Source organism: Rhipicephalus sanguineus, unplaced genomic scaffold (genome assembly GCF_013339695.2).
Source record: "Rhipicephalus sanguineus isolate Rsan-2018 unplaced genomic scaffold, BIME_Rsan_1.4 Seq885, whole genome shotgun sequence".
NCBI classification, from domain to species: Eukaryota; Metazoa; Arthropoda; class Arachnida; order Ixodida; family Ixodidae; genus Rhipicephalus; species Rhipicephalus sanguineus.
The window spans coordinates 1-15,201 of NW_023616211.1; the positions used below are offsets into that span (position 1 = coordinate 1).

The 15,201-nt window shown below is 46.9% G+C and overlaps 1 protein-coding gene across 1 annotated transcript in view; it reads left to right on the plus strand.

Annotated features, from left to right (window-relative positions):
* Nucleotides 1-5,258: 5,258 nt before the first annotated feature.
* Nucleotides 5,259-15,201, plus strand: part of LOC119378586 (cadherin-99C-like) — a gene marked incomplete at its 3' end in the record, with an annotated part of 33,419 nt that continues 23,476 nt past the window's right edge. Inside the window, exons 1-3 of the mRNA XM_037647669.2 lie at nt 5,259-5,699; nt 5,765-5,833; nt 6,813-7,036. Coding sequence (XP_037503597.2) covers nt 5,540-5,699; nt 5,765-5,833; nt 6,813-7,036 — 453 coding nt within the window. The remainder of the gene's footprint in view (nt 5,700-5,764; nt 5,834-6,812; nt 7,037-15,201) is intronic.

Consider the following 15,201-nt stretch of genomic DNA (forward strand, 5'->3'; position numbering starts at 1 on the left):
CTGTGCTGCAAACACTGCTCCATTGGTTTCAGAAGGGCTTTTCTGTCTGACAGCATTATCTCCACGTATTTCTTCAGTCCATAAAGAACTGTAATGAGTTCTTGTGTCGGGTAGTAGAGGCCACCCCTGTCTTGGGGGGAAATCAACCCAGCCACAGCAGAGTTTCCTTTTGCTTTCCTAACTAAAGAAACAGTTCTCACACGCACTTCTTTCGCTCACTGCGCGAGCTATGTAGCCCCCAACAAGTGCTATATGGCTGTCATATCGGGAGTCGGCAAAAAAGGCTTCGATGACAAGTAAACTTCTCACAGCGTTTGTTGCGCCCTTTTGGTGTTCGCACAGACAGCTACTGTGCTGCTCCTCACTTCCACGAACAGCCCGGGAAGAGCAGAAGGAAGTAGAGCTGTTGACGTTGCTTCTGTCGGATGATGCGACTATTCCTGTGTTCAAAATTTTTTCTAGTCCAGAAACAGCACTTCTCACATCCATGACGTCATTGCAACGGCAATGATTCCATCGGATCGCTTGAGAATTTCCTTGTGAGTACAAACGTGATGTCGCACTCATTCAGCAGAAACTGTATGCATTGCACGTTGGAAACTGTGGTGAAAACTAGGGCATGGTTGAGAAAATTTTCGGGTGAACTAGCTTCCTTTAGCATTTCGAGGTACTCGAGAAAGACGAGCTCCAGCCAGTGAAGTCTGGGATCTTCTGCGTCTGAAAACTGCCTGGTGTCCGGGTTGTTCTGGTGAATATGCTGCTCACAGTTGCTCACATCCATTAGAACGAACCACCTGAGCATGTTCGTCATAAACTCCATTGTAGGTGCAAAATTTGCAAACTTGGCATCACATGTGTGCCCTGCTTGGTCGTTCAAGAAGCTCAGAGCAGCTGTTACAGGTGGTGAAAAAATTTGTATTGCTGTTCTCACACCCATCTGCGCCACTGCGCGGGCGCTCGCCATGCCGGCAAGGCGCACGATAGTGTCAGAACACAGCGCCGCGCCGCGGAGGTGGCGCGCGTAAAGGGGAGAGGGTCGCGCGGAGCAATCGGCGCTTACGCGCCAGGCATCTCAAAGTATAGGAGGCGTTGGCAGTATCCGTCTCTTTTAAAGTGAACGCCGTCTCGCTGGCCGAGCGAAACGTACGAGTTCCGTCGTTCCGTTTCGCGAGGTTTTCATCACTACAGGTTTGTCTGCTTGATTTTATTGTCATAGCGTTCGATATTAAGCTCAGCGGGACCGTTTTTTGTGACTGCCAGTGCCGCATACTCTTTATCAGTCGAGAATCGACGCGCTCGCTAGGCCTAAATCTATTGCTCGCTTCACTGGCTTGGCGTCAGCCATCTTGATTTTGACGGTTTCTCCATTGAAAAGGGAGGAACGGTTTCTCCATTTGAAGACGAACATTGGGGACATCGCCGTTTCTCCCTTAAAGGAGAGAGGGTCACTCCATTTTTTTTAAGAGTGTATGCAAGTAAAACAAGGTGAGTTTCAAATGAAAAAATTAGACGACAACTTTTAACTAACCTACGTGGCTACAAAAAACCTCGCGAAGCTGATATGTGTAAGCTGTGGGCTATCATTGAAAGCGCGACTTCCCACGTATTTTCGCGAAAACTTCGCGTCTCGCAAGAACGAATCAGATTTCTCTTGTCACGGAGGGTCCGGTTTGTCCACTGATGCACGAAACGTGCAAATTCGTAGTGTTCCTCTCCTGCCGACGTGTTAGCAATCGGACTAGCACAGACGAACAAGGTAACGGCTGCCAGAGCTGCCAGTTTCTCGTCTGCTGACCCTCCTCGTGAGGTTTCTCCTGACATCCGCTTCGTGGAGGGACAGTCTATGGGCATTGAGAATAGCGCAGGAAGCGATTCGGTCGGCAGTAGAGAAGTGTTGACGCTCACGGGAGAAAGATAGAAAAGCGGCGTCTCGCGAGCGGTGAGCGGCGCGAGGGAAAGGGCCCGCGCCGCCAGTGCGTTCGTACCTCTACGCTTTACTCTCCCCCTCGCTCCTTTCCTCCTCCTCACCATCTCATCTCTCCTCCTCACACTCACTTCCTTTTCCCACCCCCTTGCTACACTATACTATACAAGGCTATGCTATTATGCACTGCTAGCGTGCCTGGATAGCCGAGTGGGGAGGACGCGCTCGCCTTCGTATCGAGGGTACGCGGGTTCGAATCCCGCCTCGTGGAGAATTTTTTTCGCCAACAATTTTTGTCTTTCTCTTTTTTTATATCTTTCTTTCCGTCTCCCTTTTGTTTCTCTCTTTCTTTCTTTCTGTCTCTCTCTTGAACTCGTTCTCAGGTAGCCGCACTGTGACACATACTCAATAAGATGATAGTTTTCTGCGTTCGACTCGCGAGGAATAATTTGCTAAACAGCTTCGCTGCTAAAATTTAAACTTATTTGTGAACTCTCAGGAGATCCAGAAGTTGGATTGATTGCTCACTCATATCGTGACATCTGGAAAGAGGACTCTTCCTGGTGCCATCGCCTTCTTTCAGGCATTGACAAAGATTTCACCTTATCAAGGGAGGAAGCCTTACAAGCCTTTCAGCATGTGTATAGACATTCGAGTGTAGCTCTAACTTTTCGTTTGTGCTGCTCACAGAATTGTAACTCTGACATTTCTTTCATATATGGCGTAAATTTGTCACATGCGACGCCTAACGCAAATGTTCGATAATGCGAGATTGCTTTCGTGTATTACACGACTAACTTAGGCCGCTAGGAAGGCCAGAATTGGTGTTTCGCCTAAACGCGACAATCACATCTAACTCAGCCCGAATAATATGAGCATGTTTCGTAATTTTTATAGAGTGACGCACTCGTCATGTGGAATATCAGTTAGTGCAGCTCCAGCGTCGTTGAGATGGAATAACGTCCCTAAGTTACCGATATCGTGTATAAGCATTTCTGCGTCACCAACTTCCACACACCACTTGCAAGTGCAGCTTTGCATCCTTCATTCATTCTATATCTCCGGCCTCCAACACCGCGTTTCCTCAGATGTTACTGGTACAGAATAAGACGACAGGCGTTCGCGAAAGGTAGAATGACGACCTCGTTATATTCAGCTGCCTTCCTTTCCTCGTACACACAGCGTTTGCAAGTGAGATGGTACAGACATCGTGTCTTTTCGCAACAGTCCACTTGGCCAGCCAGACCGGCGTTCGATCGTTTCGCTAATTGTCACTGCTCCCGAAAAGGCCAGCCCCAGGCGCCTCATGAATAACAGGGCCTGTGTGGTCACTCCCGGCCGTTTTTCTGCTCGGAACGAGAACGCGGCGAGCTGCACGCAGCGCGGCGGAATTTCGGCGACCTGTTGATAGCCGACAAGGCTTGGCTCTTCTCGCCTTGGTTGCAGCTTGTTGCTTCTTATGGCGCCGCGTGTGTACAAATTGTCGCCACGCGCATGCAGTTGGCAACTCCGTGGGAGGGAACGCACACGACGTTTAATTTTCCCCTCTCCGAAGGACCTTTCGCTCTAGGAACATGTAAAAAAATGTATAGGCGTTAATTCCTTCGCGGGCAGGGAGGGGCGCGGCCCGGTTCGCACCTGCGCGAACGTCGTGCCTAAGTTATTGCTCCTTGGTGACACAGGCCATCTTTATTTTTTTTTCTTTTGTGCGCTCGAATGGCGCCACGCCAGTGACATGCATGCGGGAAGCAGAAGGAAATAAGCGGACTCGTTATACGTAAACGCCAACTCGGTCACAGATTTTGTGTGCACGCTGTATTGAAATAGCTTATTCGGTTACAAAACAAACAATAACTAAGCGACTCTTTCTTTTGATGGTTTCACCTGTCGGGAAATGAAATTTAGGGAAGTCGGCGTGACCCAGATCATATTCAAAATCGTAGAAGCTGTAACGGCTTTTTACGATACAATGCGACCTTCTGCATGCGGTTGGAAAGGCAGGGAACTTCCGCTAAAAAAACAGGGGGGGGGGGTTAAGGAACACCGCTGCAAAAACAGGAAAAGAGAAAAAAAAAGAGTAGCATTTTCTTCATAGCTATATAGACCCGAGAATCGCACTCTTTAACACATGCATTTTTTTTTTCGCCAGTTGCCGTTGTGGGTGTATTCTTCACATTATCGTGCAGAGTTCTGACACACGTGTCGTGCTGATTGCTTCGTGAGGTGCAAGTACAATGTGGCTGTCTCTTCGTGTGTGCCTTCTGTAAACCGCGTAGATATTGGCTTTCATTCTCTCAAAAGACTGAGCCTAAATTTATACTTGAGAAAAGTATATTAGTATATATAGGCATAACTCGAACCGGAATGCAGCCGAAAATGCAGTTCCATTCTGATCTTTCAGCGATTTTTAAGAAACATGCATATTACTTTGTTTGCGAGAAACGTACAAGTGGGATCACAACGCCGAAAAATGCTTGGGAACCGCATGTATTTCCGAATTTTATTGCTCGGTTACTGGTGAAGAAGAATCAGCGCAATTAAGCGTAATCCGGTTAGGCTTATTTATATGTGCTTACTTAAAGAAGGATTTTTATTTAAGGAAGCTTGCGAGACTAATTCTTTTTTCTCGTTCATGGTAGACTGACGTGCGTACGTGCCAGGGTCATTAACCAAGACGGTTATTTTTTTCGACTTTGTAAATGATCGCTTTGTAAATGATCGTACCAGTAACACTATGCAAGATGTAGTGTGCCGTTAGGTTTTTTTTTTTTTTTTATTGGGGGGGGGGGGGGGGATCGCGCGTGAACGTCTGCAGGTAACCAATCTTTCTATTATTTGTGCCTTTCGCCTGTAAACTTTTGCAGAGGAAGCCTAACCAGTGCCTGTTCTATTGCCTCCGTTATGTCATCAAGCTCTACTCGTAATGACATCTTGAATGCTGTAATGGTGAACGTTCATTCGTTGTGTTGACGTGCCGTACAGCTAACTGAAATTAGGGACACTACCCTGATGTTCAGCAATTGCTCGTAGTGGTAACAAAAACTGCGCGCCTTCCCTCTGAATGATGAGTGAATGGAGGACGCGCAGGTCTCACGATTATATGCAAACACCTTCCGACGTCTCAGCACGGCCTGTATTTGTATGGTCGCTCGCCTTGTGCAGCGTTAATGTGTGCGAGCTTCGCGAACTGACGCAGACTGCGCATACGCCTTAAAGGCTGTGTTTACAAGCGCGCACTTGAAAATTACTGCAAGGATGTCTGACTTTGCAGGCTATTGTCTGTATAAACGCACCTGTTAGTGCGTTCGGATAACAAAGCCGTCTTCTCTTGGCACGGCCTCGAGTCGCTCCAAACCGCGTGCAGCATTCGTTCCGAGTGAACTTTAATAATCGCTTTAAAAAAAAACCTAAAACAAAGTTAGAATTTATTTTCCGCTTTCAAAGCGTCATCACATACAGAGGCAAAGAAAGGAGAGTGAATCACTGTGTCAGTCTGCTTCTAGCGAGGAACCTGCCGTTTCGTAGCACCCGCCGTGGTGGTGTATTTGTTATGGTGCTCGAGTGCTGATACGAAGGTTGCGGGATCGAATCCCGGCCGCGGCGGGCGCATTTTTGATGGAGGCGAAATTTCTTGAGGCCCGTGTACTTAGATTTTGGTGTGCGTTAAAGAACCCCAGGTGCTCGAAGTTTCCGGAGCCCTCCACTACGGCGTCTCTCATAACCATATCGTGTTTTTGGGACGTTAAAACCCAACTATTGTTATTATTATTGCGAGGTCAGAGCGCGCGCGACGTAGATTGCAACACAAATACGAGTAAATGTTCTTTTGTTTACCTGCAGATAACCTATGCTACCTCACTCATGGCGGATCCTCAGAGACGTTCACAGTCAACGAAGCCTTCCCAGTCGGTAAGCTCATATGCGAAGCTCTTTAATGCACGCATTAATATGGTGAAAGCTGCGTGAACGACGACGCACAGGATGGGGCAGAGAAATGGAACAAACATAACGCTGCAACCCCTTCCCTGCATGCCTCTCCTTTTTCATCCATGCTTTCTTAACTATTATAATTAATTATCTTGCTAACTCGCTAAACTTTCTGAGCTTTTGTAGGCGTTAAAAAAGCAAGTTCGCAGTGTGCGGTGTGAAACGTTACTGGTCCGTAATTTTTTTTTGTCGAGTGTAAATGTGTAGCTGGAAAGCTTAGTCATATGCCGTTTTCAAAATGGCCACAACATATTGCAGAGTGCGGAGGCAAGGAATGCTAGGCAGGTCATACGTGCTGTTGTGTTAACCGATGCCTCCATGCTATCATTACACATATTTTTGGGGACGTACTCACGGTGTTCCTTCGCATCAATTTCGGGTCGCGTCTCAATACTGTTGATTCGCACCTGTCTCAGATGTCTGAAGATGTGGGAATCCTCGATGAACTACGCCCCATGTCTATGCGGGAGCTTACCAGGACGTTCCTCTAGGGATAGCCCCATGTAGTCTTTAAAGCCGCGAGGTTGTGCTCTTTCGGTATGATGCAGGGCATCAAACTGCTAGAAATAAAAGCGATAAATATTAGCGCGAACAAAGAAACAAAGACAGACTCGAGAAAGAAGTAGGAGGAAGCAGAAAGGCCGGGCGCTAAACTTCAAAAGCTGATGTTTAGCGCTTCTTCCTACTTCTTTCTTGTGTCTTTGTTTCCTATAGCTTGAGCTAATATGGATTTCTTTGATGTCAACAAACTCACCCAGCCAACAAGTCTTACTCAAACTGCTGGAAGTTAGCTCTCCTTCATTGTCCATGTACGTTACCAGAACCTACAATTTCGCACAGTTTGGTTTGTGCGCACTTGTTTTGGCACTTGTGCGAAGAAACCCCCCATTTTTGTTTTCAGAGAGCATCGTGGGCACCCTTCAGGTGGCGGGCAACGCGAGCGAACCGTGGGGTGACATCGAGCTGCGCATGGCCGATCCCGAGGGTTCCCCGCTCACCATCTTGCCCGGAACCAAGAGCCTCGTACTTCGACAGAAGCTGGACAAGGAAGGCCGCGACGGTCTGCGCTCCGTCACCACCGACGTCATCTGCTCACCCAGGCACACGCGCAACAACGACCACCTGGTGAGCGTCACTCATTTACACCTCTATATAACCCTCTCGTGAGTTCTTTGTTTTTATTCAGCTGTTATAGAGTGCATGGTATTCAGAAAATGTTATAGTGTACGATCTCATACGACCTCAACCTAATATAATCGTATTTTCCGTTTTAGAAGGCATAATTGACTTTCTATGTATTTACATATATGTATAGTACGTGACGGAGACCAAGATATATATATATATATATATATTATATATATAGATTATAATAATATATATATATTATATATATATATATATATCCGGCTTTGCCCGCATTTAACTGTGAATGTTTTTCTGTTTCTATGGCGGCGCAGTTCTCGTGATCGAACCATGTTGTTGCCACAATTATGCTCTTCCGCGGAAATGAATGTTACCGCTTGGGCGCAATAACAGAAAGTAGGGCGTTCGCTTATCGCCCTGGTTTCGAAGTGCTTTAAAAACGCAGATCGGTCGACACGTGCTTCGAAGTGTCCTTAAACAAAAGGTGCGGGCCACGTAGCGCTGTTGGAGCAGTAACAGAGCTGAGCTTAAGGTATAATAACGAAAAATAAGACAGTAACAACAGAAGACGAGCGGCCGCAGGTACTACGCGGAAAGCAAAAATAAACGCAGAAACATGATGGACGTCTTCTTTTTTCTTTACTGTACGCGCATCCTGTATCATGGATGGATGGATGCTATGAGCGTCCCCTTTAAAACGGGGCGTGACATGTCTGCCACCAAGGCTCGAAGAAAAAAAAAAAAAAGCTTCCTTGTTTCATGTTGGCCTAATACCTTATCTACATTGATTAAATCTATGTTATTATAGGCGCGTGTTGCAATTAGTTACATAAACATGCAGGGTGGCAGAAAAAAGGCAAATGGTTCGAGATTGAGGAGCAGTTAAGCAAGGAACAGATACAGAAACACACCTTAGAGACTTGGAAGGGCGTGCAGTGTGCCATCACCAGGCACACTGCAGCGCGCCTGGTGACGCGTGACGTCCATGGAGATTCTCGAAAAGGAAAGACAGATATGGGAGAGATGAAAATAAAAGTACTCTTACGCGCAGGTCTATAGACTAGTTTGTCCTCGTCGCCTGCAAGGATATAGGCGGAGCAGAGAACCCACTGGCACCGCTTCACTGGAGCACATGGCCCTTACACCGCGCTATCTGAATCGCCACCTGGCAGGAAGCGTATGATTTAACGACGCAGGGGACAGCGTGCGCTCGCCCGCCTATAATTGCGGACTGGAGAGCTAACGGAATTCTTTTTATCGCTGGCGGCGGCCTTGCCATGCAAATAGCGTCCTCACGTGCATGCTGCGATGTGTGTAATTAAAGGCAAACGCCGGAGCGCTGCGGAAGCCAGCGTACTAGAGCGCACGTTGCCTGTGACGAAAGATTGGATAGAGGAAAGACACAGCAAAAAAAAAAGAGAGATAAAAATGGCGGAAGGGCTGAGCGGAAGGAACGATCACGGACGCGGGAAAGGCGAAACGGCGCACGACTCGGCGCTGTGCCTTGGCTCGACTGGATTTACATCGCGTAGACGACCGTTATTTTGTCTCGTCTGGTCTTCATTTCGTGCTGAGTGTGAAGGCCCTTAGTTGGCTTGTCGCTATATCCGTGCCAAAAGTGTTCGCTACGCGGGCCGACCAGGGATTCCTTCGTGCGCGTCATCTGGACGTCTGAGTCTCGTTGCGAACACGGAGGCGTGAAATGAGGTGACGAGTTGTAGCTCTAGTCCGCTTCTTTCTCTCCTCTTTTTTTTTCGTTTGTTTAGTTTTCTCACTCGTGTAACAATACAACGGCGACGGTTGTGCGTACAACCCCGGAGACACAGTGACCCGCCATGAACGGCACAGCGGCCTGCACCTCGGCTTCGTCGACGCCGACATGTCACACTTCCTATAATATAGTTCACGCGACGACGAGGTGCCGCGTGCTCGGAAGTGCCCCGCTAAAAGCGCAACGCGTGTTGCTAAAACGCGTCGTGGCCCAAGTATGCGCATACGGGAAGCGTCGACAGGTTTGTGCAAATCTGCTTTTCGCGGTTTACACATCAGCCGTGTTGGAGACCTCTGGAAATATTTCTTACTGCCTGTCTTTTGTTTTTGTACGTTTATCCTTTTTATTATTTTTATGTCAGAAACTTCCTAGCTGTAGTCCTCACGTATTGCTGCCCAGAGTTACATCTGCGTAGAACCAAAGGGGTAGGCGAGGAGGGGGGGGGGGTGATGAGCGTGAGGTGCTGAGCAAGCTGTAGCACTCGCCACAGTAGAGACCGAAGCTGGCATCTTTCTATGTGTCTTTCTTATATACGCGCTCAAAATCAGATCAAGGCACTTTGCACCTTTCCGTGTGTCGTCTAATACCCCTGACACACGGCCCCTCTAAAGGTCCTTTAGAAAAGGGGACATCTTCCGGAAAGGCGTTCGAGCGCAGTGACACACGACAAAGGAGTAACTCCCTTCCAGAAACGATCCTTTCGGAAAGGCAGATCGCGCATCTACTTTTCGGCCAGGAAGGGAGTACTCTCGCACACAGTGCGCAGAATTTATGAATAAAAGAAAACATGTTGCAACCACTAAGGTGCCTAGTGAGTTTTTTTTTTTTTGCGAGCGAAAATGTTTTAATTTTCAGCAGTAGAACGATTTGTCGAAAAGCGAACGTGTATACTTTCAAACGCCTGCACCACATCACTAGAAAACCGCCATGCCACCATTCGCTGATTCATAACAGGACCACGAGGAAACACGCCTCGCCTTCGCACAGTCAAGAAAAAGTACAGCAAAAGCAGGAACAGCAAAACAACTGTTCATAGTTGCCAGACGAAGTTAAGTTGCTGCTAAAAACGGAAAAAATGAACGGAAATTGCGAGTATGCGCGTTATAAGCCGCCAGACAATAAAAAAAAAGTTTTCATGCTTTAATATCGCGAAATATGATGTACATGTTGCATTTTTAAATACATTTCCTATTTTGGTTGCTTGCACAAACAGCGCCATTTTTTCTACAGCGTTTTTCTGAGGAACCACTTAAAGCAGTTGTCCGGTGCCGTGTGTCATCGGCACAGCTCCTTTCTGCAAATGGTCCCTTTAGGCGACAAAAGGGGTTTACCTCAAAGTACTTTACTATTGCCCGTGTGTCAGGGGTATTACTCGCTACACACAGTAGGCGTGAAAATTTTAGAGACCATTGGGTCTCAGATTACTTGAAATTGCTGAGCAATTTGTGACTGTATTCGGTCTAACTGCACAGTACATGTTTCTTATCGCGTTTTAGAAGAGGCCGGAAATCTTAATTCAAGGCTGTATGCTGTATGTATGCTGTAAGCAGCGGGAATATTGAGCTTTTTCTAGCGTCGTGTGGTCTCTAAACTTTTTGCGCTGACTGTACATTCTGCGCATTTTCCCGCAAGTACACTTTGGTGTTATTCCGCTTCTTTTTTATATGCGCAACGCAAGCCGTTTTCCGGTCATGAGGTTTGTGTTCGCGTTGAAAGAGCAGCCGGCGTGAACTCTCGAACTTGAGGGGCTTTGCGCTCGCAAATTGAACGAGATCACGAGAGACGCTGTCGGTGTAGCTGAGGGTTAGCGTTATGGCGCGTATCGGTATGTGTAAAAGAGAGATAAGAGCTTGCGGCTTTCTGCGGATGCGTCCCGCTTCAGTAATACTGCCGCAGTTAGATTGCGGTTTTCTCCTACGGCGGATACCACTTGCATTTATACTCGGACAGAATCCCGCTTTCCGTGCAGTCGACCTCTTCATGAGAATACGCGCCATGCGTCTGGTAGGAACGAACCTCTGATACGTGAGGGTACAGTTTTAGTCCCGCATTGGACCCGGCTGCTCGGGAATACATTCGGGTCGGAAGCCATACAAATACGGCTAAATTGCACTAGAAAAGAGAGGCTGAGATTGAGATGTAAGTAGCGCAAATATAACCCGAGAGGTTGGCCTACGGCTGTTCTGCTGTGGGAACCAGCACAGGCACAATGTCAACCGAGACAAGAAAAATGAAAACATGTCGCCGGTGTTGTGTCTTCTGGGTTTCACTGGGCCTGGGGGTGAGAAACGGCAGTCCGGGTGCATTAGCAAACAAGTCACGGAAGAATGAGTGCCAGAAAAACACGCAAAACGCACTATTGCACCAGCTGTCGACAGAGCGTAAATGAGTCCCTTGTCGCAGAGCTAGGAAATTTGAAAGAAAAATTAAAACAGTTACGTTACTCAGGACATATCTATTCCCGCTTCTTCTTACACTCAAGTAAGGAAGCGGGAAGTAGTGAGAAGTAAGGCTCATGCGCCCTAATATTCCCAACCGTAACTAAGAAAGACAATAAACGAAGACCAGTACCTGAAGAAATGACGCCGCGGTTATTCAACTATACATACGGGTAACCGAGCACGAATTCATTCTATAGAGGTCGGTCTCATCTATCATCTCAACAGCTGCCGCTGTCATTTAGGTTAAACTAGCCACTATCAAGCTCACACTGTCCCACATACTACAGCATCAACGCCGACAGAGCTTCCTTTCCTGTTTATAGTACTGTAATATGCGTCCTGGTGATAAAATGCGGCAATGGGGGATAACTTGCGGCGCTGAAGCAGCGCCTTACGGTTGTCCTGCATTGGGCCATGGACGAGCAAGTACACGAGATAAGAGAGGAATGCCAACAAGCTCTCTATAGCTGCAGTACGATGAAAAGCTGAGCTAGTTGGCATGGCTTCATAATTAAAGGATGAAGCGGGAAAAGGCGACACGCGGAGATTTAAGAAACCCGAACAGCGCTGATCGCCAACTGAAGGCAGTCACTATCTCTGTATGTCGTTTTTTATTTCTTTCTAGTTCTATTTTTTTAGTTATCTCGATCGCTGAATGTGACATCGTACATCAGTGGCTGCCTGGGCACTGCGACAATGACACCACAGTAGGCTTCTCGGTCCACCTTTGAAGAATCCGAAGAAATCCTATCCCTTTCTCTAGAACATATACTGCAAGGCATTTTTTTTTCTTGCCAAAAGCTACGATATGTACGTACGCACGCATTCGTGTGCGTCTAGCCTTTCTAACTGGATACTGAGGGGAAAAAACTCCTGCTGCTGCTATCTTCAACGTCCGGACAACACATTCGTCTGAGCTGTCACTTTCCTTACTTGGCCAACATTGAAGGTAGCGTACGATCAAGGCCATCGCGCTAATCGACATTCCCAGGAATTATTTCTAAGCCGTTGGGCCCACCTGCCGAGTGCGCTAATCACTACCCTAATGAATAGTCACTTCACCTGGCATATCTCTCAAGACGAAAAAGAAACACTGTACCGAGATCTGCTACTCGCGAACGGTACTTTCCCCTACGGGCACATTTATTTGGTCGATAACGATGAGCCTACCTGATATACTATACACGAGGCGCGAAACAACGAGTGAGCCACTGTGATAGACAGCCTACCGTTCGAAATAGCCATAGATTCTGGCGGGCTCGAGTAGGTATGGTTTATTAAGCACTCGCAGTTGCTACATGAAGTGTTGATTTGATTCCTCAGCTGCACACAATCGCCGTCATCAGCATAACACGAATGAGGCCAGCACCAGACGAAGTGTTTCAATCGATTCCTATTTTCGCCGTCTGCACCCCTCGCACAACAGCTTGCTGTCCTAATCTGGTCGTTTCATCGGACAGCTCTCCAACGACCGCGCCTTCAGCTCACAGTCATTAATTCCGCTACTCCACTTCGGATATCAGTTGCCCGTCTCACGATTGACACCCCTCGCCTTACATGCCAGTTCTTCCTCTAAACTCTGCTCCGAATACCTCTCGTTTCTTTCACTGTCGTTACAGGTTTGTTTTGTGCAGGAACGGCAGCGGAATACGGATGCACCGTTCTTATTCCATGTGCCCCACGTTTCCGAGTACTCGGTTTTCGTGCGGTCCCCATTGCAAGAAGGTAAAATAGTAACTCCAAACCGCAACCGGGAACTCAGAGAGCGACTACTTTAAGCATAGCGTTCCTGCTGATATATCGCCAGTAACGCTATGTTACTTTTACGAGCCATTCTTACATATATAGCATTCCTTTTTATTTGAGGACCTGAATTACTCCAGCCGATGGTTTAACCGACAGATTTGTTATCCGCATAGTTTTACTCTTGGCGTTCGCGATACCATATATGCCATCCAGCATATATCTGGCATAAAATGCAGTTTACACGAGAATTTAGCTCTCCCCCTTGCTGATCGTTGCAACAAAGCGTGCGTGGAGTCATGCATGCGATTTACGTAAAAGCATTTCAGGTATGAACGTGGCCGCCGCGGTGCTGCAGTGGTTACGGTACTCGGTTGATGGCCTGCCGGTCGCGGCTGTCGCATTTCGATGAAGGCGAAATTCTAGAGGTCCCGTGTACTTATAGATTAGGATGCACGTTAGAGAACCCCATGCGGTCAAAAATTTCCGGGGCCCTCCACTACCACGTACGTGCCTCATAATCACATTGCGGTTTTCGCACGTAAAACCACAGATGATAATATAATAATAATAATAATAATAATAATAATAAAATAATAATAATAATAATAATAATAATAATAATAATAATAATAATAATAATAATATAATAATAATATATTATTATTATTATATTATTATTATTTTATTATTTATTATTATTATTATTATTATTATTATTATTATTATTATTATTTCAGGTATGAATCTACAAAGACGATGCCTAAATAAAATCAAAATAAAGATGTTTATTCTCTCTCTCTACAAAAGTTTACTCAGAAATTTGTAATATAGGGCCGAATAAGAAGACACTGTTTCTTATTCCTTAATTTACTCTCAGTGTAGCACTTGAAATGGTTCTAACGCACCGCTGCGTAGCACAATGATGTCGAAAGCCCAAGGCACTAGCACGAGCACCATATGAAAACACGAGTATGTGATGAAGGATTCACGGCGTCAGTCAGAACACCAGTTTATTTCAACTGTCCTCATCTTCGTTTTCTTCATTTCCCAACCCGTGGCCCATCACACGCTTTCCCCCTTCCCCCGAGAGAGGTGGAGGTTTTGGGCAACAGTAATTGCGGGGTTTGCTGATGTGCACAGTGTCAGCGGTTTGCTTAACGGTGCCACGCATCGATCAGTTTCAAGGTTCACTGGAGACACTCGGCGAAGAACTGTGTAAGGCGCTTCACGACCAAACTGAGCTTTCCTGTGTTGGGGTAGCAAGGTGTTTCGAAAAGTTTACTAGCTCACCAACTTGATAATATAAGTGTTGGGGTTTTACGTCCCAAAACCGCGATATGATCATGAGGGACGACGTAGTGGAGGGCTCAGAAAATTTCGACCACCTGGGGCTCTTTAACCTGCACCTAAATCTAAGCACACGGGCCTCTAGCATTTGCCTCCATCGAAATGCGGCCGCCGCGGCCTTCGGGTCAGCAATCGAGCACCATAACCACGCGACCACCGCGGTCACTAACTTGAAGATCTTGTGTTAGGAATGATCCTATTCTTCTCATTGTAGACGAGCGTGTTCGTAACGGCATTCTCATTGATTCTCGCACACTTTCCAATGTCTTATCTATAAAGCTCGCGCAAAAATCCCACACATTAGATGTGATGGTGAATATTGGTTACTTATATATTTGCTGAGAATTCTCGCCGAAAAATGAACATAGTCTAAGATGTTTTTCCGAGTAAGGGCCCAAGCCCGTAGTCACAATAGCTCTCACGATAATTGTTCGTATGTAGCGAATTCCAGGGAACCCTGACTATAAAATTATCGCTGGCAAAGGCACACAGCACTTATGGACAAAAATATTGCCCCAGAAGCTTAGATGTGCACATCAGTTGAGCTCAGCATCGTCAAAGGTAAAATAGCTCCATACACAGTACACGGAGAGCAAGGCGAAGACAGTGAGCGTGTGTTCGTTTTGTACGAGACAAACAAGTCACTACATGTTCGTCTATGCTTCTTCCGTTCCCATACACGCGAGTGGTCTTGCGATCCGAGAACAAGCTCTCCGAGAAAGGCTGCGAGCATTTCCCACGCGCGCGAGCGTGTGCACACGAGAAAACGATCGTGATCAACGAGAGTCGGTATGCCCGTTTTGGGCAGCGATGGCGGTGCGCGCACACACGCACGGACG